Source organism: Argopecten irradians, chromosome 1 (genome assembly GCF_041381155.1).
Source record: "Argopecten irradians isolate NY chromosome 1, Ai_NY, whole genome shotgun sequence".
NCBI classification, from domain to species: Eukaryota; Metazoa; Mollusca; class Bivalvia; order Pectinida; family Pectinidae; genus Argopecten; species Argopecten irradians.
In genome coordinates, this window is record NC_091134.1 from 6,380,859 (window position 1) to 6,408,157 (window position 27,299).

Consider the following 27,299-nt stretch of genomic DNA (forward strand, 5'->3'; position numbering starts at 1 on the left):
GTCAAGTTTGTGAAAAAAATGTTAAAATTTTACCGAGGAAATAGAAATTTATTGACTCCATGACATCACGAGGCTTAATTGCATGGGAAGCCATGCACTACAGCCTCAGGCGACATTAGTGTATTGACCTAGACCAGCCAGTATTACACCCGTAGGTATGAACGAAATTTTCGTCCATGCCCCAACATCTGAGATCATTCATGGCCGATGGTAATGGTACAACAACCTACCACCAAAAGTTTTATCCTAAGATGATGGAGGGACTGAGACCTGCTAACCACTCAGTGGTCTATATATAGTAGACAAGTATAAGACTGTCAGATACTCTTTATCACATGGCCAAACAAAGATAAGTGAAAGCGAAGTTATTAGTTATATATGGTTTATTATTACAGGCCTACAGCTTCACAGGGACCATGTAACACAGGGTTATCACACACAAAATAAGCACAGATCATGCAGTATATCTGTATGACCTTATGATATTGGCGTAGTTAAAATCTCACAACACTGTTGGTACACAAACATCACACTTTTATAGAAACCTCCTCTCTACCTCAGCAAACTCTCTCTCTCTCTCTCTCTCCCTCTCCCTCCCTCTCTCTCTCTCTCTCTTCATACATCTTACAGACATACACATACTCTCAGCATAAAATACACCTTCCACACAACATACCCCATACATAAACAGCTATATCACACACCTTTCATGTAATACACCTTCCACACAACATACCCCATACATAAACAGCTATATCACACACCTTTCATGTAATACACCTTCCACACAACATACCCCATACATAAACAGCTATATCACACACCTTTCATGTATGACATACTGTAAGTACTGTTTACATATACGTCTATTTTGAGGTAAACTGATTTTTATAAACATTTGAATGCATATACAGGACTTTATGTTTTAAATTTAATTGTTCAAAGGTCTCCCTCTTGTCCGTCAATGTACTTTTTTTTGCCCCAGCTCACCAAAATTCGAACTTTTACAGTTTGTCTATTGGAGTTACTCCCCTTTCTTTCAGTCTATGGCAGACTCTGTCAGTACTGACAAAGTGAAGCAAAGGGAAGTAACTGATGGATCAAAATGGTCTAGTTGATACTCCTCATAACACATACTTTTAACTACACTATGATCCTAAATCTTATCTCCACAGTACATCTACAATTGATATTTCTTTAGCTCATATTGTCAACTTTTAGGATTGGTAATTTAATATACAATCATCAATTTTGTTCTTAAACAAGCTTAAAATACCCGGTAATGATATGGTTTATAATTCATTACATACCTGCTCTCTTGAAAAGTGTGTAAGATTATTAGTGCTTGGAGTATGAAAATGGTATTTGCTTAAAATAATAGTCTGAAAGAGATATACGAATATTATATTCTAATCGATTTGAAATCTAGAATCGAAAAAGAACATAGGTATATGATGTTATTATGAGAGCTATGAGATTCTCTGAGAAATTTCCACATCAGTCATGTACTGTTTCTACAAAGCCAATTCCAACTCATCACACCAATCATACAAATCATCCATCTATTCCAAAATATACTGAGCAAACTCTGTAACCGACAAAAACACTACAACAAAATAAACTTGAGATACTGGCTATCAGAATTCTAGCCATAACTTCATGGCACTAAATAGCTACATAAAACAGCACTTAATATGAAAACAATATACATCTTCCGCATGTTATATACGAACAGACAGAAAAATATAATGTACACTAATTCTTGATGAAAAGCATTTGGTTTTAAAATTTGATTTTTAAACATTTATTAATTGATGATTCAATGATTTTTGAACAATTCTTAATCAATGTCATTTAATGACCCTAACAAAAAATTCAAGTCATATATTAATCACATGAATGTTTTAGGTTCTAATAAAACAGCATGTCATTTACATACATTATAATGGAGACGATTAATCTGCAATCTTCTCCAAGTTCAATAAGTACATGAAAATATGTTGTTAACTCTCTAATATCAATGTGATTTGGAGAAAAACATCTATAATGAGTACAGGTCATTTTTGTTGGGGTCATTCCTAGACATGAAGCAATATTATAACAGAATTAGTTAATATACAATGACATTTCTTATCTGGTGCTGCATTATATTATGAACAATTTCAGTCTATAGTAATTATAACACATTAAAATTATGAACCCCAGGCTTTTGTTGCATGGATGCCAATATCCAAAATAAAATCTACATAAAAAACACAAATGTAAACATCCAGAAATAAACTTGTACTTTAAACATATCCTTTTATCAATTACAGTATATTTCTATAATCACAAAGTTTTGTTATTTATATCTACAATTGAAGTTTTGCACACAGCCAATTAATACCTAAAATAAAACATTATCACATTTGAGGCATCAAAAACAACTCTTTACATATGTATTTTAATACATACATGAAAATCTATGTATTTCTGTTAAACCATATCATCAACCAAGGAGTCTCTCTGTTTTAATGGTATTTCAAAAGATACCGAATGCCTGCCTTCATTATACAAAAAAGCTAAAATATTTTGATAAATATCACAAGTTTGTCATCAAGTTTACATTGACACAGTGACATTATGCATGAACACAACAGATTCGACTGTATAGTAGGCTCCAAGCTGACAAATGTATTGAATATCGACAATAAACAAATTGTGACAAAACATTCTGTTATTACAACACATGAATACATAGTACATGTATTAAAAATGTGTCAACACTTAAAATTGATCCCAATTTTATTTTTTTCAATTAAAAATAATTGATGAACTACAGAGAACAAATGGATCCTACAGGATCTTCACGGCAGTAAGACTAACAGGGGGATAGAACATCTACAATTTTTTGTTTGTTTGTCAAATATTAGAATATAATATCTGGATAACATGACACAACCATCTGTTTACTTCTTAATTAGCTGCTCCTAATTACAACACTGAACTCCTACTGCACGAAAATATAACTGAATTGAAATTTGAAATACAGGGCAAAACTGACTGGACAGATCGCTGTAGGAAAACTCAACTGTAACCTAAAGCTCTGTGAAATGTATATTAAATCATTTATGATGCAATGCCAGTATAATTCATAGTAAAGACAACAAAGGTATAATAAACCATGATATAAATATATATGCCTAAAAGCCAGCATTCAGCACTTCTTAAGCCTAAAATTAATATTGAAATGTATATGTATATGATAATGCAAATTCCTTTTTGACAGTAAGTGCAATAATGTCCTAGAATAAAATCACATAAATAACAGGGAGCTAACAGGCTTACAACCTAATATATATATATACATGCATATGTATAACATTACTGGCATATGGTGCTGGGTCATATGTACACTACATAATATAATATGTCATATGATTAATTATGGTATTCTCAGCCCTATTATGTCTTTGTATTATACAGAGTTGTCTGCTCCTGTTTTGATTACTTGGTAATGTGCATACTCACAAGGACTAATCCTGTAACAGTAATGCTCTTAGTCGCTTTATAGGTGACTGCATATAACAAGCAGTACCGTGCTCACTACTGGGGTCTCTTATAGAGGTACAAAAAGTTCACTAGTGGGGTCTCTAAAATGAATTATATCCATAAGTCAGGTTCTTTAAAATGCACTATCTATATATGTGCATGTTCATTAGTTGAGTATCCTAAAAGGTACTATATTCATCAGCAAAGTATATAGTCATAAGTGGGCTTTCTAATAGACTCTTCCATTGTGGTGTCTTTAAAAGATTTACTACTTTAATAAAAGGGTCCATAAAGATATTCTATATCCACTAGTGGTGGTTCTAAAAGGTTCTCTTTATTTATTAAAGACCTTTTTCAAATGATACTTCTATGACCATCAGTGGGGTCTATGAAAGGTAGTAATGTTTGATAAGCTAGGCCATAAGGGGTCTCTAATTGCCCTCATGATGATTTCCTAGAATATACATCATGTCCTTATCAATTTAATCTGATAACCTTGCGCTCAAAGACTCGACAAAATATTCTGAATGTTTGCGTTTCTATCCTGGTTAAACTATGTAACAGGAAAAAATAGTTATTGCTATCTAAATATTTCCCTTCAAAATTCATTATCATTATATCAATTACTAGAATGTTTTAAACATCACAACATGACAATTGAACAGACATTTACTGAAACATAGATGGTTAAAACTTAAAAGACAACAAAAAATATTACAAAAGATAATCTGTTTGACAGATTTTGAAATAACACAACAAACATTAAATTATCCCTAATAAGATTTGGTATGGACAATAATAACATGATTCTGACTAAAAATGATAAAATGAAAAGTAATTTGAGTTTGTACTTTCAACATCATAATACTGCAAAATAAACTGATTAACAGCTCTCAAGGAAGTGGAAGAGTCAACCCTATACTAAATAATTAATATGGAACTTTTAATTCTTATGATGGACAAATTGAAACAGCTATATAAAAATATAACTGAGATTCGAGGTCATGGAGTGAAATAAATCATAATGGTTTCAAAAAATTGTAACAGTTTAATTTTGTTAGCTTGAATTCTTTACGATCACTTGCAAAAACAAAAACTTTTAAGTTGAATTGTGGCTTTCATTTCATTCTAAACATGATCTTGAATGTGATTCAATATATCCCAATTGTTCTTTAAGCATTGGTTGTCATATTTTTGACATGCATTGTTGTGTAACTTACATTGGGTGTTCTAGCATATCCAATGGTGCGCACCATGATAGATATGCTAGAACACCCAATGTATGTCATAAACCAATGCATGTCAAAAATATGACAACCAATGCTTATATTTACATTTAAAGTAGTCATTATATATATATATCATTTTAAAAATAAAATAGATAACAAATAAAGCATGGAAATAAAACTTATACGTCTGTACAGAGAAAAATATCAGTTGATGGAACAGCTTAAGATTTGGCGGGAAATACTGGGTGGCACTGGTTTCCTTTCTGTTGTCCTGAACAACTGACTAAACAATAGCAGTAGATGAAATAGTCATATCGATAAACCAAATATACAAAGATAGATACAACACTTCAATTCATTTCAAATATTTTAACTAGTATTGATCAATTTTATGAATATTTTAGCATTTTTAGTGAATTTTCACTATATAAAACCCAGTATTTTCGTGACCTCTTGAACTCTGATTGTGGTATAAGTATGATAGAGCCTAACTGCCAATGTTAATATTGGAAAATAATATACATTGGGGTTAGTACCAACATATAGCTACTGTGCAGTGGCAATGTAAATATTTATAATTAGTGCAAGAATTTTATACTCCTGGGTTGTTTCCTAAACATAAGTTAGTGTTATATACCAGGACATTGTTTGTGTTTTTCACCGTGAGGTATATTAGATAAACTTCCTTTAACAGGAACTATAACAGGATATTATCAGTATTGACTGATTGGATAAATGATGATGTAGATAACAGGAAGACTAGAACAATCAAGGAAGTGTTACCTGGGCAACCATTAATATTAATATATTACATTAATATTGGTAACTGTTAACAAACCAGCTGTGAGGGGGAGACAACTTTTATCATTGCACAGCAGTTATATGATATCCAGGATAAATGATGCCAAAGCTAGATAACTACCGATATTCTCTCAATCTCATTCAATATTGAAACAGGTTTAGTGTTTTCAAGATAATTATACATGCATCTTCCTTATGAAAAATTTGAATTCTCTTTGGTTACACCATCTGTACCTGGTATAATCATATTCTGACTGTTGTTGATATCATACACTTATTATCAATACATTATTGGTAGGTGAAATTATATCTGGATCTAAAATTCCCTCCTTCAGATTGTAGGAGATTAATATCTACCAACAGAAACATTATCCGTATGGTAGCTAGTGGAAGCTTTAATTAATTCACAAGGATATAAATTGTACTTTTAGATTGGGAGAAACAATCAATATTAAACTAAGAATAACAAAATACCGAGTTATAAAAGACAAAGAAGTACAGCCTTTACACAGTATGGTACACAGTGTGTACGTAAGGAAACAGTTGTATTGTTTGATCACACTCCACAACATACGTAAGGTGTCTTGTATCACCATCACACATCCAACCTATACAGTTATGTGGCAAAAAATTAACAGGAAGAAAATGGTTATAAAAAGGATTATAAAATGTGATTATCATAAGCTGGTAATGAGGGTGGTAAAACAGGAGTTAACTCCCCTGAGGTGATTGACAATGAAAATATTATGCAGGAGAAATATCGCATTTCAACATGTATACTATTTCAACTGATACATCTCTATATAATAGAGTATAGCTCACATCAAACTAATGGGACTGTATATACCAGGCAAGCTGTATCCTAAATCAACAAATATCTGTGAGACATCCAGGGTTCTAAGGTCGATGTGATATATACCTACTTGGTAAAATCCGAGGATAATATATAAGGACAGGTTGCTGTGTTCTACTATAAAAGCTCTGGCTTAGTGTGATGAGGTGTTGATTAATTGTTAAATACAACAACAATATAAGTTGTGCTTCACAGTAAGTACACTTGTTCAAATATAGATTAGGACTGAATGACGAAAATCTTCAATATTATTTTCTAGTAAGTACCAGTAACAGATTGATGAATGAATTACAAAGTCTTGAAGTTTTATGTATCCTTATAAATATATATGTTTAAAACCATCTCCATAATGTTAGAGTAAAAATTTCAATTTGTATTTCTACTACACTGTAAGGTAACCACTTATCACAAACAGTAAACTCATTAATTAACAGTTTGATGATATTAATTAGTCTACAATGACTTGAGATGTCATACTTTGCTGTATAACGGTATCAGGGGTACACAGAGAGTTCCTCCACTCAGAAAAAGGCACCACTTTCCATATCGCCGTCACAAATTGGTCCGGAATAGCATTCAAACTTCCTTCTTTTCTGAAATGCACCACATCCATAATATTGATACTCATTATAGAATCTGTACCTCTGTGAAGTAACCTTTGCCTCCTCGATTCAGCTCACCAAACTCTGTTACAATCACAGAGCACTGATCATGAGGAATAGATCACAGCTAGCTACTGTTATTAGTCCTAACTCAGATCCTTTATCTCTACAGGTTCATTCCTTACAGGTTACAGCTGAACCATCTATGTAGCTACATCTCTATTCATATATAGCACTTTGTCTTCTCTAGCTACAGCAGCAGTTTTGATTGTAACACTGGCATAATTTTAGCTAACGATCTACAGTATGCGTGTTGTACCTCTAATTGGATAGAACTGATTTACCAAAGAAGCTGATGTGGGTGCAATTATGGGCACGGCACCCTGTCTCACTTGCTCTTTATGGCATATCACAGGGCTGTGCTATGCCAACATGCATTTAGCAAAATCACAACAGATTCTACCCGAGAACTTTCCCTCTACTTATCCACTGCTCGATGGGTGGTAAACCAATAAACTAAGCATTCAAGTCTTACGAAAGGCTGCCAGGTGTGAGAGATAGCAACACAAGCACTCGAATTCAACAGGTTTTAGATGATGAACATGTCACTATCATTTGACAGTCATGTGACATGTCTTTCTAGGTCTGGTCCTAGATAATTGGCTACCAGTATCCATGAAACTCTAACACAGTCTTAGTAAATTGCACAATCATGTTTCAAGTTAGGATATTTCTTCAGGAGAAGGCAAGTTTAAATCTGCTGATTAGAAACAGCTTTCAGAGTCAGACCCAAACCCCTTGTTCTGTTTGTCAGCTCTTCCCCGACGAATCCTGGGAGTAATTTGAAGCTATAGAATTGTCTTTTGAGTCCTTCGCAGCATTATTATAATTAGACGGATCAACACTTTCATACGCCTCATCTTTGTAGGCATCTTTATCCACAAAATCAGACTTTTTCTCCATGTCCAAATAATGTGGTGAGACTTTTTCATCACCCATATAATTAGCCCCGCCCTTGTCATCCTCAGAATCTTTCAGTCTATGTTTGTCTATCTCCGCGTAATTTGTAGGCATCAAGTGCTTCTTATCTGTCACATGATTTAACGATACAAAATGGTCGTTTTCTGTCCTCTGTAGTGAGGAGTTTGCCGATTGGCTGCCATGCTTTGGCTGAGTTTCCTCCTCATTTTCCTTTGGTGTGTTTTCACCATGCTCCAAAGCTGCAGCACCTGGCTGAAAATAGCCACGGTTCTGATGTCTGAACTCGTCAGTTGACATATTTGTAGGACTTGTTGGGAAATGTGGTGGGAGGTCATTATCTTCGGCTGAGAAAAAAAAATAACAAATTGATATAACATGACCAGTAAAACGGGTAAGACAATATTACATCACAAAAATATGATGTCTAAATAAGATATTTAAGGTTTTGATGATAGTACCTTAGGTTATGACAGGATGGAAGGATAGCACATTTTTAGTTTCTTTGTATCCAACATCCATATGAAATAACATAGACCAAATCGACATTCTCAGAGGCGAAGGGATCCAATGTCATGCGAGCGCTAATTTTTTGGCATTTTTATTTTTTAATGCAAAATATTTACATTGATTTAATCATACTTACCCCGGTATATTAATTTTGCACCCTTTCATTGAAAAAAAAAAAATCTTAACAGCAATGTTATTAAAAGATAAAAAAAATAAAAACAAACAAACAAACAAAGTTTAATGATTCAACTGAGCCCCTGTCATATCAAAATTTAATCTAAAATGGAAAAAACAGACTATCTCTATATCAAAACTTTGATTCGCATTTGGAAATTATTGGTCTTAAATTATAGGGCTGTAACGAGTATTCGAGTACTCGAGTATTCACGAATCATTGAGAAAGATCAGATACGAATATTTGTTACTCCTGATATTTGTGGATCGCGATCATTCAAAAGCAACAAGAGGCCATTGGCCTCGTAGCACTATGGTCCAGTTAATTAATGTTCAATGATTGGTTTTGACTAATATTATTGATTATCACTCATATGCACTGTTTAAACTAATAATTAATTAGGACAATTCAAATGACCACTGGCATTTAATTGTTATCAATGTTGGTATTAAAACAATCATAAAATTTTTTCAAGACAGATGTCATTCATCAAATGTTAAGTTATATATAGATCAACGGTTTTATAAACAAGAGATCCCAGAGGGATCTTGGCGCCCACCAAAGAATGATCTATGTCTGAAAAAGGAAAGATGGATCTTTTCTCTGCTTTTTAATTTTTTCAGACATACTACATATAAAATTTGAGACAGATCGCTTCAGCACATTCTGAGAAATAGCAGTAACAAACTTCAAAGATCAAAATCAAAGATGGCGGCCATCTTGTTGACCAATTGGTCCCAAAATGCTATATGCACTACTAGGGCCCTAGGGGAACCTGCAAATAAAATTTGAGACAGATCTCTTCAGTACTTTCTGAGAAAAAGCGATAACAAACTTAAAATATCAAAATCCAAGATGGCTGCCTGGCGACCATCTTGTTGACCAATTGGTCCCAAAATGCAACATGCACAACTAAGGCCCTAGGGGAACCTGTATATGAAATTTGAGACATATCCCTTCAGTACTTTCTGAGATATAGCGATAACAATCTTTGAATATCAAAATCCAAGATGGCTGCCAGGCGGCCATTTTGTTGACCGATCGTTCCCAAAACGCAATATGCACAACTAGGTCCCTAGGGGAACCTACATATGAAATTTGAGAAAGATCCCTTCAGTACTTTCTGAGATATAATGATAACAAACTTTAATTATCAAAATCCAAGATGCCTGGCGGCCATCTTGTAAACCGATTGGTCCCAAAATGCAATATGCACAACTAGGGCCCTAGGGAAACCTACATATGAAATTTGAGAAAGATCCCTTCAGTACTTTCTGAGATATAGCGATAAAAAACTTTAACTACCAAAATCCAAGATGGCTGCCTGGCGGCAATCTTGTTAACCGATTGGTCCCAAAATGCAATATGCACAACTAGGGCCCTAGGAAAACCTACATATAAAATTTGAGACAGATCCCTTCAGTACTTTGTGAGAAATAGCGATAACAAGAATTGTTAACGGACGGACGGACGGACGGACGGACGGAAGGACTGACGGAATGACGGACCACGGACAAAAAGCGATTTGAACAGCCCACCATCTGTTGATGGTGGGATAAAACAAGAGGCCAATGGCCTCGTAGCACGATGGTCCAGTTAATTAATGTTTAACAATTGGTTTTGACTAATATTCTTGATTATCACTCATATGCACTGTTTTAAACTAATAATTAATTAGGACAATTCAAATGACCACTGGTATTTAATTGTTATCAATGTTGGTATTAAAACAATCATAAAATTCTTTCAAGACAGATGTCATTCATCACATTATATATAGATCAATAGTTTTATAAAAAGATTGATTTGTGCAGAACAGTTTTTTTCTGAGCAGGATTTTAGTGTGAGCGTATGCAGAAGCAGCATCTTCTTAGTAAGAATATTGTTGGGACCAACTCAAATAGCATCAACTTAACTTCAATATTAGAAAATTTAATAAAATTCAAAATTTAACAATGCTGTTTATTCAAATTTATCAGAATATTGTTATATGATAAAAAATAATTGGGGAAACTGTTTCCTGTATGATTGCTTATCGGTATCACACATGAACAACTATGTATAATCAACACACATGTACAACTATGTATAATCAAAGTGTTAAGTTGACTAGACTTTTAAAAGATACCTGCTGGAGGAGGGCTTAATTCATTATAGGTGTCAAAAAAATCAATGATGTTTGGCTTTCCCGGTTATAAGAGGTAAACTGAAGTTGCTTCAATACCTTGAAATTAATTACAGTCAAACCTCGATGATTCGAACTTCGATGAATCGAATTTCTCGCTGTATCGAACTTTTTGTCCGGTCCCGAATTTCTTCCCCTATATAACATTACTAACTAACCCATGTATGAATCGAAGTTTTATGAATCGAAGTTCTCGATGTATCGAACTTTTTTCATGGACCATTTGTTATAGAATCATAGGTAACTGACACTCGATGATTCGAACAAAAATTTACCTGTACAGATCAGGTGTTCGCCGATACCCCGCGGCATGCTGTCACACCTAGATGTCTCGCGACGGCCATTCGCCAGACAATAGGGATTATGACAGCTTGTGTTGCTAGCTTGATATCATAATTAATACCATTAATATCACTAATCAGACCGATACCCGGTGCTTTGTTTTTACAAGCTGCGTTATTATGTCATTAGTACGGCAAAGATACAGTTAGTCGTTATTGATGTTCGCCGCCGCCATTGTAGCGGTTTGTAGGATTTACGGAACGGTAAATAGCGAGCCACATTATTAGTAACTCATACTCAAAACTGTTACATTGCACAACTTTGGCATAAATACTGGAGCAAATCGATCATATCGAAGTATTTTGTAGGTGTTGTAGCGCTTTCGGTTCCTCTTTTTTAGTTTCGTTTTTACAACGTGTTTTCGTTTAAATATTCATTCCGTAATATTAACCATCGTTTAAATATATAGTCGCCAAACGAACACTTATACATGGGTTAGGCCTAGTACACGCAAGTCTTGTTTATAATATACATATGTATTGCTAACGATAGCAATACATGTGATTAATTGCATACTTCGTTTTTATTTTGTTTTGCTTGTGGTAAATACAATGATTATAAAGTTTACGGAACGAAGACGACATGTACACAACTACCACAGTTGGTCATGGTAAAAAAAAACATCGGTCTAATTTCAACCACGAATAATTCGAAGTCTCGATGTTTCGAATGTCCCTTACAACTACTGTATAATCACAATTAAGATAACAATGCACAAGTTGTATTGGCTGGGTCTCAACAACGGAATGTGTATGTGTACTACGGGTCAACAAATTGACATTGGCAGCTACAGTTACTTCCTTTCCCAGTTGACAGTAAATTGGTATATGTAACCACATTTACACACACATATACTTTCTAGATGAAAAATGATGACACCTGCGAGGTAATTATGATGAGGAGAATAGAAAAATAATGGCTTAATTCAATTTATAGGTGTTTCTCATTTATATATTACTATAGACAAAGAAGGAATGAAATAAAAATAGAGATGTTTGTGATCAGTTCGGGTCCTGGTACATGTCTAATTTCAGGTCAATGGTGTAAACTGAGATCCTGTTTTGCTTCAATACGATTGCTAAATTGCCTAAAAAAATTGAACTTATTTTTTTTTTTCTGAGCAGGATTTTAGTGTGAGCGTATGCAGAAGCAGCATCTTCTTAGTAAGAATATTGTTGGGACCAATTCAAATAGCATCAACTTAACTTTAATATTCGAAAATTTAATAAAATTCAAAATTTATCAGAATATTGTTATATGATAAAAAATAATTGGGGAAACTTTTTCCTGTATGATTGCTAATCGGTATCACACATGTACAACTATGTATAATCAAAGTGTTAAGTTGACCAGACTTTCAAATGATACCTGCTGGATGAGGGCTTAATTCATTATAGGTGACAAAAAAGATGTTTGACTGTCCTGGTTATAATAGGTAAACTGAATTTGCTTCAATACGTTGAAATTTATAACTTATCTTTTATCCCATTTTCTTCAACACAATATAAATTTCACAATTAAAATAACAATGCACAAGTTGTATTGGCTGGGTCTCGGCACAATGGAATGTGTACTACGGGTCATCAAATTGACATTGGCAGCTACAGTCGAGCCTTTCCCAGGGCCTTGATAACAAAATACATTAATTAACTCTCAACCATTGTTTTTCCCTTTAACAGTAAATGGTATATGTAACACATTTACACACACATATAGGCCTATAAACAGCATCTAGATGAAACTAGGGCACCTGACTTGTGACACTGTCCAGGGAATATAGATTATCCAACACAAGTAATTATGATGTCATATGACACTTTGAGTAACATATTTAAGAATAGAAAAATAATGAATATTTCTTAATTGCCTTAATCTTTTCTTAAACTATATTTCTTTTGTATGAAGTGGTACCGTGGGCCATATAATTTCCCATAATGCATTGTGTTTCTCATTTAAATATTACTATAGACAAAGAAGGAATGAAATATATTTTAATTCCTCAAAAATACAGTTTATGTCTGTTTGTCGCCAAGTTTGATCAGTTCTGTCCTTATCTATAACTACATGTCTGTGCCAAATTTCATTGCTGTTAATGGTGTATAACTTGAGATATCCTGTTCACAAGGTGATTTTCAAAGCTAGGGGGTATGCTATAAGCTACGCTCCATCGTGCTAAAAAATTATACCTTCTTTAATGCTGTCATAACTCAAAAATGTGAAAGAATGTACACTAAAGTCTGAATATCATCGATGTTTTCACTTTGAAGTAGACCGGAAGTACACAAGAGCTGCGTGAAGTAAAGCTAGCAACATGTTATTTTCGTACCCATGCTTCGATGCAATGTTGTGAATTCCTCATAAAATAATAATGATAAAACATAATTATTGACTTCTAGAGATGTAAAAGATTATTATCGATTTCGTTTTCATTACGGATCGGAAATATGTAAAAATACGAATATATTATATTAGGCAACTATATAGAGTACTATATTAGAGTACTATAGATGTGAACCCCATGTCAAAAACGAAAGGTAGGCTAATTGAGTCAAAATCATAAATCACCTGATTAAAAATAAAAACTATAGGTCTAGAACTAAATAAATTGTAACTACTCTTATAGGTTTTAAATATTTTTTTTTCTTAATTTCAATGTTTTTCTGTATTTGAAATGTTTTGATATGGTGATTTATGCCTTACCATGATAATTTATATACAGTGTACCAGTTCACAGATGGTTTGACTTTGATTCATGCCGTAATTGATGTGCAGTAGTATTTTTGAGATGACGTCATTTCAAAATTCAAATGATTTGATTTTTTTACAGTTACAGTGACTGAATCCTGCTGTACTTCACGTGTAATCAGAGGGATCTTGGCGCCCACCAAAGAATGATCTATATCTGACAAAGGAAACATGGATCTTTTCTCTACTTTTTCAACTTTTTCAAACATACTATGGTACATATAAAATTTGAGACAGATCGCTTCAGTACCTTTTGAGAAATAGCGGAAACAAACTTCAACTATCAAAATCCAAGATGACTCCTTGGCGGCCATCTTGTTAATCAATCGGTCCCAAATCACAATATGCACAACTAAGGCCCTAGGGGAACCTACATGTGAAATTTGAGAAAGATCCATTCAATACTTTCTGAGAAATAGCGATAACAATCTTTGAATATAAAAATCCAAGATGGCTGCCTGGCAGCAATCTTGTTGACCGATCGGTCCCAAATCACAATATGCACAACTAGCGCCCTAGGGGAACCTACATATGAATTTTGAGACAGATCCCTTCAGTACTTTCTGAGAAATAGCGATAACAAACTTTGAATAACAAAATCCAAGATGGCTGCCTGGCGGCCATCTTGTTGACCGATTGGTCCCAAAATGCAATATGCACAACTAGGTCCCTAGGGGAACCTACATATGAAATTTGAGACAGATCCCTTCAGTACTATCTGAGAAATAGCCATAACAATCTTTAACTATCAAAATCGAAGATGGCGGCTGGCGGCTATCTTGTTCACCGATTGGTCCAAAAATGCAATATGCACAACAAGGGCCCTAGGGGAACCTACATATTGATCCCTTCAGCACTTTTTGAGAAATAGGGATATAAAACCTTAACTATCAAAATCCAAGATGGCCGCCTGGAATCCCTTCAGTAGTTCTCAAGAAATATCGATAACAAACTCCAACTGCCAAAATCAAAGATGGCTGCCTGGCGGCCATCTTGTTTTTCCGATCAGCCTCAAAATCTGTATGGCACAACAAGGGATCAAGGGTAACCTCCATGTGAAGTTTGAACAAAATCCCTTCAGTAGTTCTCAAGAAATATCGATAACAAACTTCAACTGCCAAAATCAAAGATGGCTGCCTGGCGGCCATCTTGTTTTTCCGATCAGCCTCAAAATTTGTATGGCACAAATATGGACAAAGGGGACCCTCCATGTGAAGTTTGAACAAAATCCCTGCAGCAGTTTTTAAGAAATAGTGATAAAAAGCATTGTTTACGGAGGGAAGACGGACGATGGATGACAGACGACGGACTGCGGACGACGGACTGCGGACGACGGACAGCGGACTACGGACGACGGACGACGGACCACGGACCAGGGCGATTTGAATAGCCCACCATGTGATGATGGTGGGCTGATGATAAGGAATGTAAAACTGCTAAAATTGGTTTTATTATCAATCAAACATTTATCAATATAAGACCATTATTGATTTATCAATAAAAACAGTTTTACTTCAATTGAATCTTTTGCTTGTATCTAACTGGTGATTCGTGGTCCGATCTGTGAATCGTCAACCCTGAATCGTGGATCGGATCGAATCGCAACATGTTGGACAATCCACAGCCCTATTAAATTATCTAATTTCATTGATGAAGATGCCTGTATTATGCCAGTTCTGTTATACCCTTATTCTTTTCAACATATCTGTTTTCGGAAAAAAGGATACTAGGCTTTACATTGAATTAACATTCAACAGTTTTTTTACAATTATATTTAATGAAGTAATATACGTACTTAATATTCATTTCATCATAAGTACTAATTTTAGAAAATATCAGACCTGTTACAGTATTAATCAAAATGTAACTAATCTGAGAGAAAAAAAATAAAACAAAAATGAAATTAAAATTTGATTGGTTTATATTTGTTTACTATTATTAATTTCATCATTTAATCAACATTTAGTCTAAAACCTACATTAAAATTCCGTAAAATTAATCCCCTTTAAAAACACATGATCCGGATCCATTATTACAATTACCCAAAATGGCAGCCATAACGATTGCAAAGTTTGTGATGTCCATGGATAGATAGGCCTATTAAACATTAAAAACGTGAGTAAATCATTTACAGTTGTAAGCAGTGTTTGTTTTTGAAGTAATACTTACTATCTATAATGCACAAAATTCTTTGAAAGGTCAGATGATTGTTTAATAAGCAGCCGATCGACCTCCGACTCAGTTGTAGGCTAATTCACCTTTGTACCTTACACACATGAATGTATGAATGACTGATAAATAGGAATGCTGGTGTTGGTCAGTGAGTGTTCACACCTCTATATCTATATATGATACGTTGTAGACCCCGTTTCCAGTTTTAACACAACACCTCTTTGTTTACTTCATTATCAAGCCATGGCCAGTGCTTCACGGCCTGGTTTGTAGATATGGCTAGGATTGGCGGATTTAACTGTATGGAACGTCTGAAAAAAATCTGTATTTGCAGATTTTTTTTAAGGTGCGCTGCATTTTTTTAAAAACTTTTTTCTCAACTTAGACATTTTAGGAGCGGGTTTCCTGACGAACAACTGATTAATTTGGTGTGGCCTAAGCATTGTCAACATTTATATTCTTTTAATCACACATGTACAGTTGTTAAAATTGAGAAAGGTAATAACCAGAAAGTAATAAATGCCCTACCTTATATTGAATTGAGCCGAGACTAGACTGGACAGTAATGATGTGTTGACAACATTTTGTACCTCCAATTTTACGACAATAGCAATATGTATCAGAGTAAAATGACTTACTACAGAGGATGGGCGAGGACTGCTGTTTGACCTCTGTGTCTATACCGTCAGACACGCGGTCGTCCCTGGCGTGAATGGGCTGTTGGCTGATACCAGGACCGGGGCACAGGTAAGTCGATGACGGATAATGATGCATGGCTGTGAAAATAAGGTGTCATGATAAAATGGTTATATTCATAAATTGCTGGACACAAATGGTAGTTTACACAAATGTTTTACTATACCTTGAGATTTTAATAAATGTTTTACTCAATGGTATACGGGTCAAGCCTTGACATTATTATGTACTGATCACATCATTTTATCTTGAGGTCCTTTTAATCTTTTCTGTACCTTGTTACAATACAATTTGTCCTCATTACCTTGACCTTCACTGATCAATACTACTGTGACCTTGACCTGTCCACAAGCACTTTGACCTCTCTGAACAACCTTGAACCTAACAGATTTATAAACTTTTATTATAAACCTCAATCTTCCATTACAACATTTACCTCTCTTTTTCACTTTAGCCTCAACTGCTCCCATACGAATGTGACCTTGACATGTTACCTTTGACCTTGACTTACCCTCCAAGTTGTCAGATGTAAGACTAGCACTGCCACCACTACCGGGTGTGTGTGGCGTGGTGTCCTGGACCGGGTGTGATATTTGTCGCGGTAGTTTCACTCGCAAACCTTCCTGACAAGGAGTTATTGCACTCACATAGCCACTACTGGGGTTAGGTGCAGACCACTGATTTGGTAACAGGGGTGGCTGGTTTGGGACTCGCGTCGGTGAATGGTGTGGGGGAGGGTTAGGTGGTACAAGTGGTACCCGCTCCGGGCCATTAGCATGTCCATTCATAGGGGGCAGCATTGTACCCATCTCCTCATATAGCTTTTCATGATCATCAGCAATGCCATTCCGGTGACCTTTCAATTGGATGTTGTTGTGGTTCTTTGCTGTACATATAAAGTTTTCATCAGAGGATTTTAAATTTGGTCATCTTTTACAATAAAACATCATAAATTTATTAACAAGTTGAAATGAAAGACCCCATTTACCTTAAAGTAATTGAGCTGGTCCTTTGCCTTGTATGATACAGTAAACTTTACTCAAATACTTCATTTTATAATATACACAAAATTCTATTTGACCATACTAACAAATGCAAAAAAACTGTTTATAAATAATGTACAATACTTTCATTCACTTTCTATACATATCTGTTCAGTCTATACCCTACTTAATACTTATACGTACCAAACGGCTTTTTCAGCATTTCTTTACACTTGAGGCCTCTACAGTAGCACAGAACCACGATCAAAATAATCACAATTAGGATTATCAGGACGACTACCAACACTGCGATACTGAAATGGAAATAACATACACCATGACGACCATGAAAACAGGATAAATTGTGAGGTGATCGACCACTTACAGAAATCGTGATTCCATGATTACCATGAAATGATAACTAGATAGTGGTAACTAAAACTGTGAGAGTGGACAACTAATACCGCCCGCTGCACAAATTTAGTAATAACTCGATTAACAGGGGACATTGCAGAACCCTATATACAATGTAGTTTACTCAACTCCCCTTTATGTCAAGAATTTGTATACCAATTTTACTAAAATCTGTCAAGTACTGTGTAGTGGTTTAATTTCGCGGGTGAGAATTTTCGCGGGTTTTGTGAGCAGATCTTATTCCCAGGTATAAATTTTTGTGCTTCATCATATATGAACTGCAACAATTTTGAGACTCTATCATTGTTAGAAAATTTCACACACAGTATTTAATTTCATGCTGATTGATCTGAATGCCAATATAGCAAAATTGAATCCCCCGTGAACAATAGCAACTATATAGTAGTTTAGGAGGAGTTCACCGGACAAAGTGAGACAGACGGATGGATATCCTGATCCCAGTATATCCCCCCTTAACTTTGTGGCGGAGGTATAACAATACTGAAATAGTGACATGATTAAGAAAACTGAAACAGTGAGTGACGGACCACCACCACATTAACACTGTACTTACATGGTAATAGCTACTGATGATAGGCCTTCCTCTCCTTTGTTGCGACCACCAACTTTGGGCGTAGCGGTCGTCGGTTTGGGTGTAGCTTTATAAAATAAATATGGTCATTAAAACATTCATCAACATTACTATCCTGATGACTGAGGAGGACTACGTATTACAATTTTTGGCAATTAAATCAAATATCTCAAACATGTTAATTCACAGTAGAATTTCTTTTCCTGTTATTATAGCTGCCCTCAGCCTAATTCCATTTACCTATATTTCTGAAACTATCAAGTAACCTAACTTGCATAGTGCTTTTGAAAAGTACTTCCCTTCAGAGAAGAGTGTTCATCAAATTGGCTCCTCAGAATGGGCAGATGTTGTCCTAGTACAGAACTAACCTCATTATGGACAATCTTACTGGTGTAATGTATTCGAAAGAGAAACAAAGATCTTTATATAACAGTCAATAGTTAATTAATCTTTTTGACAAACAAATTCTAACGGTAAGGACATGTTTGATATGTACATATTTCTTAACGTGCATTAAAAAAGCTTCATGAAGATATCATTTGACTCTTTAAATGACATTGATTGGGAGTTCATGTTCATTTACTGAACAAAATGGGCAGCATATAGTATTCTAGAAATTCTAGGTGAATCTAACAAGAGGCCCAGAGGGCCTGTATCGCTCACCTGGTTTTTTGTTAGTAATTATCACAAGACTCTGACAATTAGAAAAATAAGCAAAATTGACTCCCAAAGTTTAATTTTGAATCACAACCATACAATGATGCTATTGATACCATACAAATATGCTATCCAATACATAGGTTCAGAGACAAAGTAATTTATATGAAAGTAGTAGACTAATTGACCTTTTTGACCTCGCATCTATTGCCGTCTAAGGCCCCGGGGGTCAGCCCTATCATTTGTACAATTTCAAATCCCAACCCTATAAGGATGCTACCATTGCATTATAAGTGCTCTTCCATTCTTAGTTGCAGAGAAGAAGTCATTTATATGGAAATAGCTAAATTAACCCCTTTTGACTCCACCTTTCAGGCCCCCGGGGGGTCAGCACCATCATTTGCAAAATTTTGAATCCAAACCCTATAAGGTTGTAACCATTGCATTATGAGCGTAATCCCATGTTAAGTTGCAGAGAAAAAGTCATTTATATGGAAATTGACCACTTTTGACCCCTTTTGACCCCGCCTCTCAGGCCCCCGGGGGGGTCAGCCCTATCATTTGCACAATTTTGAATCCCCACACTATAAGGATGCTACCATTGTATTATGGGTGCTATACCATGCTTAGTTTCAGAGAAGAAGTCGTTTATATGGAAATAGCCAAATTGGCCCCTTTTGACCCCGCCCCTCAGGCCCCCGGGGGGGGGGGGGTCAGCCCCATCATTTGCACAATTTGGAATCCCCACCCTATAGGGATGCTACCATTGCATTATGGGTGCTATACCATGCTTAGTTGCAGAGAAGAAGTCGTTTATATGGAAATAGCCAAATTGGCCCCTTTTGACCCCGCCCCTCAGGTCCCCGGGGGATCAGCCCCATCATTTGTACAATTTTGAATCCCCACCCTATAAGGACGCTACCATTGCATTATGGGTGCTATCCCATGCTTGGTTTCCCCGCCCCTCAAGCCCCCGGGAAGGTCAGCCCTATCAATTGCACAATTTGGAATCCCCACCCTATAGGGATGCTACCATTGCATTATGGGTGCTATACCATGCTTAGTTGCAGAGAAGAAGTCATTTATATGGAAAAAGCCAAATTGACCTCTTTTGACCCCGCCCCTCAAGCCCCCGGGAAGGTCAGCCCTATCAATTGCACAATTTTGAATCCCCACCCTATAAGGATGCTACCATTGCATTATGGGTGCTATACCATGCTCAATTTCGGAGAAGAAGTCGTTTATATGGAAATAGCCAAATTGGCCCCTTTTGACCCCGCCCCTCAGGTCCCCGGGGGATCAGCCCCATCATTTGTACAATTTTCAGTTAGTAGCCCATAAGGATGCTACCAGTCAAATTTTGTTGAAATCCGACCAGCGGTTATGGAGAAGAAGTCGATTGTTGACGGACGACGGACGCCGGACGCCGGACGCTGCGGTATCCCATAAGCTCACCTCGGTCCTTCGGACCAGGTGAGCAAATAATATACTTACTTATCAGCGTGTGTACAAATTGGTAATGATTTATACAAAAAGTATACTTACTTGGTTTGACTTGGGGTGTTGTTGGGGCGGGTGTTGGAGCCGGTGTTTGGGGTTTAGCAGTTTCAGGAGTTGTAGCCAGGTTTTCATTCACATAGTTACTGTAATCACAACACAAAGATGGGGTACAGATAAAACAAATGTAATTATAAATATACAGCTGCTTAAATCAACTCGGACAATGATGATAATTTGGTATCATAATTCTTCTCCTTAAATTAACTATTTTTGTTAATCTTTCATTGTTACAGTTAACATTACATACTCATTAATATTATTTAACTGAAAAATCCAGACATCCTCCCTCAGTATGTCAATATAGTGGTTCATTTAAACCTCATGCTTTAATTAAAACTAATAATTAGATTTTAGTGATGAGAGTTTATGTATATACAGGTACAATTTTTAGCAAAATCAAAGCTAAAACACTGATGCTACATGTTTGTTTGTAGGTGTTGAACATCCTTTTAACAGTCAGGTTCATTTAAGACTAGCTAGTATACGGATCTGTAGAAAACCCGGAGAAAACCCATCAACCATTGTCCAATATTGGCTTCAAACTCACAAATGGAGGACTAGTGGTAAAGTGTTAAAATACCATGATCGTTCAGTCTCTGGGCCACTGCAGTCCATATATCAACAAATATATGTCACAAAATCAAAACACCACACCACACTGTATATAGTATCCACGGCATAGAAATACATTGTCATGGTGACAGTGACAGAGAAATACATTGTCATGGTGACAGTGACAGAGAAATACATTGTCATGGTGACAGTGACAGAGAAATACATTGTCATGGTGACAGTGACAGAGAAATACATTGTCATGGTGACAGTGACAGAGAAGGCTATGTTTATACTTACATAAAGGCAGTTTCGTTGTACTCGCACGGACCACATTTATTACCAAGTTTGTACGTCAAATGTGGACAAGGTTCACATTCTGTAAAACACGAACAAAGCATAATAATTTCTGGACAATATACATTTTGTTTACATCGGGGGAAATTAACTATATTTTGTTTATGCTCTATAGATAGAGATTTGGAATGCAAGGTACATTGCAATGTGATATTTATCAGGAATACCAAAAAGATGACCTATTCAGTGACTTATAATTACAGTATAAACATGCCTTTTATATTGGTGAGGGAGCCAAGTTTTGCATTTTACAATCACAATCACAGGTTTTGAAGCAAATGAGAAATGAAATTTCGCTAATCTGGCTTCAAAACAAACTTTAGTCCAAAACTGACTTAAGTCTAAGTTTTCATATAAGTTACATAAGGAGAAAAAACTTAAAGTTTTGACTTAAGTCAGCACTTTTTTTTTGAGAAATCAGAGCCAGGTGATTAAGTCAATCAGCTTTAGAACAACAGAGCGCTGACAATGGTGGTGTAATAGTTACCCCCAGTAAGAACGTTGAGCTGCTGGTTTGGTGGACAACCTGCCTTCTTCAGGTTACATTCACACGATGTCTCTCCCCAAAAACACTTAGTGATGTCACATTTACAGTACTTGGCACAAAATATTTGGGGATCTTTTTCTCGAGAGGGTACAGTGTCTGAAAATAGGAGAATAAAATTAACTGTATTGACAAAATAAGGTCCATGACAATTTGGACAAGGAAAATCAGAGTGGTTCTTGCTCAAATGAATTTATTTCAAATCCTATGTAGAGGTGCCAATGACTTCCTTATAATTACCACATATCAATGATTATATATTGCCCTGTAAGGAGGAATGAAGTGTGCTTCTAACAGAATCAATTACTTACAAATCAGATATGATTCTAACATTGTCAACTGCTAACAAATCAGAAATGCTTCAAACATTATCAATTACTAACAAATAAGAAATGCTTCAAACATTATCAACTACTAACAAATCAGAAATGCTTCTAACATTGTCAACTACTAACAAATCAGAAATGCTTCTAACATTGTCAACTACTTACAAATCAGATATGCTTCTAACATTATCAACTACTAACAAATAAGAAATGCTTCAAACATTATCAACTACTAACAAATAAGAAATGCTTCAAACATTATCAACTACTAACAAATCAGAAATGCTTCTAACATTGTCAACTACTAACAAATCAGAAATGCTTCTAACATTGTCAACTACTTACAAATCAGAAATGCTTCTAACAGAATCAACTACTTACAAATCAGAAATGCTTCTAACAGAATCAACTACTAACAAATCAGAAATGCTTCTAACATTGTCAACTACTAACAAATCAGAAATGCTTCTAACAGAATCAACTACTTACAAATCAGAAATGCTTCAAACATTATCAACTAGTTACAAATCAGAAATGCTTCAAACATTATCAACTACTTACAAATCAGAAATGCTTCAAACATTATCAACTACTAACAAATCAGAAATGCTTCAAACATTATCAACTACTTACAAATCAGAAATGCTTCTAACATTGTCAACTACTAACAAATCAGAAATGCTTCAAACATTATCAACTACTAACAAATCAGAAATGCTTCTAACATTGTCAACTACTAACAAATCAGAAATGCTTCTAACATTGTCAACTACTAACAAATCAGAAATGCTTCAAACATTATCAACTACTTACAAATCAGAAATGCTTCAAACATTGTCAACTACTAACAAATCAGAAATGCTTCTAACATTGTCAACTACTAACAAATCAGAAATGCTTCTAACAGAATCAACTACTTACAAATCAGAAATGCTTCAAACATTGTCAACTACTTACAAATCAGAAATGCTTCTAACATTGTCAACTACTAACAAATCAGAAATGCTTCAAACATTATCAACTACTTACAAATCAGAAATGCTTCAAACATTATCAACTACTTACAAATCAGAAATGCTTCAAACATTATCAACTTCTAACAGATCAGAAATGCTTCAAACATTATCAACTAGCTACAAATCAGAAATGCTTCAAACATTATCAACTACTTACAAATCAGAAATGCTTCAAACATTATCAACTACTTACAAATCAGAAATGCTTCTAACATTGTCAACTACTAACAAATCAGAAATGCTTCTAACATTGTCAACTACTTACAAATCAGAAATGCTTCTAACAAAAGAATCAACTACTTACAAATCAGAAATGCTTCAAACATTATCAACTACTTACAAATAGAAATGTCAAACATTATCAACTACTTACAAATCAGAAATGCTTCTAACAGATTATCAACTACTTACAAATCAGAAATGCTTCTAACATTATCAACTACTTACAAATCAGAAATGCTTCAAACATTATCAACTACTTACAAATCAGAAATGCTTCAAACATTATCAACTACTTACAAATCAGAAATGCTTCAAACATTATCAACTACTACAAATCAGAAATGCTTCTAACATTGTCAACTACTACAAATCAGAAATGCTTCAAACATTGTCAACTACTACACAAATCAGAAATGCTTCAAACATTATCAACTACTAACAAATCAGAAATGCTTCAAACATTGTCAACTACTTACAAATCAGAAATGCTTCAAACATTGTCAACTACTTACAAATCAGAAATGCTTCAAACATTGTCAACTACTTACAAATCAGAAATGCTTCAAACATTATCAACTACTTACAAATCAGAAATGCTTCTAACATTATATGATCAACTGCTCACAAATGTTATAACATACCACTAGTGGAACACCTGGCTTCCTGGAGCCTAAAACATTTGCGGTGACTGTCAAGTTTGAGGACGGACGATATGAGGTCAGGCTGGACAAGATCTCCCGGGCAATCTTCACACGTCTCCTTCTCATAACTCTTGGCACACTCCTTAATCTGTTGTCCTGATTTACAAATCATACCACAACTCAAGATTCAGGTTTCAAGGAAAACAGAAACAACTCAAAATCAAAGTTAAAGTTAAACTTCATTAACTCAATATTGGATTTTAGTGTACTTCAACTTATTTTGTTAGGACAATCAAAAGACCTCCAATTAACAGTTTTTAAATTACACGAATTTGAATGTGATCACATGTAGAGCTTTATACAGACAACTAACCTAATTATAAGGCTAAAATGCATTTTTCTCTTTCATTGTAAATCTCTATCAATGTTCTGTATTGAATGTATTTTCAATTTAAATTACAAAGATCTAGAGTATGACGGGAATGTGGCCAATTTAAGATTAAACTCCAAACAAATGTTAACTGATGATACAGAGAATTTGTGGCCATACAGATAGAATAGATAATTATGATGGTAGTTATAAGTGCATACCATGGTGGCAGTTGAAGACTGGTTTACAAATTTTGGTGCCTCGCTGATAGGTGCTGGTCAGGACAATTTCACTTCCATCACTACCAGCAACATGGAACACAATCTACAAAATAACATCAATGTTCATTATAAATATGATAATTATATAAAGCCTCACATAAGAGGCCCAGGGGACCTGTATCCTCTTCCTAGAAGGATATTTATGTATACGTTACTGGCTGAATTGGGTTTGAATTCCATTTGTAACTTTTTGACCAGTAGTACAGTGATTTAAAAGAAATGCTGATGTACGTTGGGCATTGAACACTGCATCATGGCCAGGTAAGATAAAATAAATGGACAGATACAGCTTTAGAGAATCTGGCTACTTAAGTTTGTATGTGGGCCCTAATAATTATATATATATAGCTCGAGCTCCAGCAGAAGATTTCTGAAAAGTGTGAAATAGTACTACCTTTAGGCTTTATATAAAAGGTACAAATAAGGAGTTACATCCTAGACGTCCTATAATGTATATTAATCAAGACCAATAAAATTTGACATGCGTATATTCTAATTAAGAGACCTTGATAAACATATGACTGATGCTGCTAATAGAGGTGTTCAGGCTAGTTAACAGTGCTCGGATAACAACATGCTAATTCAGCGTTTCCAAGGAATAGTATGTGACTCAATCAATTTTTAATGAAACTAGTACCTTGGAGCAACATCAAACTCTTCCAAAAAATCAATAACTGTTTTTGTGTGATCATGATTTCATACGTTAACTTAACTGCAGACCTACAGCACAACATGTTAATCAGCATGTTCAAGACAATTTTTCTTATGATAAATAGTATATATATATATATAATATACAAGACTAGAGTAGTCCTGGCTTCATTTACATAAATTACTATACTGGTATATATATGATACAGCCATACAGAAGTTTACAATCTATCTTATAAGCTTCAAAACATTCTGTAAACCAGAAAACCAGGGGCAGCGATCGATGGCCGAACATGTGAGTTGTTATGAACTTAGGACGTTTCGAAATATGATTACGGTCAATATCTACCAAGCTAGATTGCGAGTTTGATACCTACATATAAGCACACACAGTTACCAGGTACTTGTAACTGCGGGTTGCTGGTTATTCACTGGGAATATATATATACTACGGCTTTAATCTGTTTCCTTAACGTGACATATCAACTGGCTGTTAATATGATAGAAATCAAACAAACCAAACTCTAAAACCAGAATACTTACAAAAGAGTGGAGAATTAAGAGGAGATGCCAGTAATGGTCGGCTACCAACATGGTCAGTGTTTAAACATCTGTAACACAAGACTTCATTATAATTATTACGTTATATTGCATTCCAAATAAAGTTGATGTCTAGTGCTGCGTGATATGTCTGCAACATGATTTATTGCACTAATACAATTTGTTATTTACAGTAAGAGTGACCATGCATGACCTCTGACCTAAAGAGCTAGAGAAATCCCAATCAAACACTGAAAATAAGTTTATAAAAACTCTTCATAAATTTGAGTTTGATATTGGCCCAAAATTACTGGAACTCTAGCATTGACATTTTAAGTTTCAGCAATATAACATGTATAACCTTATTTATTATCTTTTTGGTATATGAGACCTAGAGGTCACTCAGTACACAATTTGAGTTTGATTTCTCAATTACAGTAAAACCCCTGTAACTCGAACAGCAGGGGACCAGATCAGCAATTCAAGGAATACAGGTATTCAACTCATTCGGGGTTGGTTAGTGGTCACGACCGATCATCAACAGTTATTTAATTATTATAAAATGTCTGGTCTCAAACTATGACAAACAATGCATGTCAATGACATTAAAATTACTATAATTTTCAGCATTGTGAATTTTTATGAATTTTCAAAGTGGTTTTTGACAGCCAATAGCAAATTTAAAAAATTTATGTATTATTACATAAAAATAAGCGCTTGAAAATTTCTCTGGGGCTGAACACCTGTTCGAGAAATATGGTTTACTATATATAA

General features: G+C 35.0%; 1 protein-coding gene across 1 annotated transcript in view; it reads right to left on the minus strand.

Annotated features, from left to right (window-relative positions):
• Positions 1 to 365: 365 nt before the first annotated feature.
• The window catches only part of LOC138316135 (uncharacterized), a 30,813-nt gene continuing 3,879 nt past the window's right edge, over positions 366 to 27,299 (minus strand). The window contains exons 2-12 of the mRNA XM_069257658.1: positions 26,529 to 26,596; positions 25,275 to 25,377; positions 24,684 to 24,839; positions 22,422 to 22,577; positions 21,878 to 21,956; positions 21,011 to 21,108; positions 18,791 to 18,875; positions 18,007 to 18,116; positions 17,331 to 17,705; positions 16,762 to 16,899; positions 366 to 8,341 (exon numbers count right to left, since the gene is read on the minus strand). Of these exons, the coding sequence (XP_069113759.1) occupies positions 7,827 to 8,341; positions 16,762 to 16,899; positions 17,331 to 17,705; positions 18,007 to 18,116; positions 18,791 to 18,875; positions 21,011 to 21,108; positions 21,878 to 21,956; positions 22,422 to 22,577; positions 24,684 to 24,839; positions 25,275 to 25,377; positions 26,529 to 26,579 (1,866 nt within the window). The 5' untranslated portion in view covers positions 26,580 to 26,596 and the 3' untranslated portion in view covers positions 366 to 7,826. The remainder of the gene's footprint in view (positions 8,342 to 16,761; positions 16,900 to 17,330; positions 17,706 to 18,006; positions 18,117 to 18,790; positions 18,876 to 21,010; positions 21,109 to 21,877; positions 21,957 to 22,421; positions 22,578 to 24,683; positions 24,840 to 25,274; positions 25,378 to 26,528; positions 26,597 to 27,299) is intronic.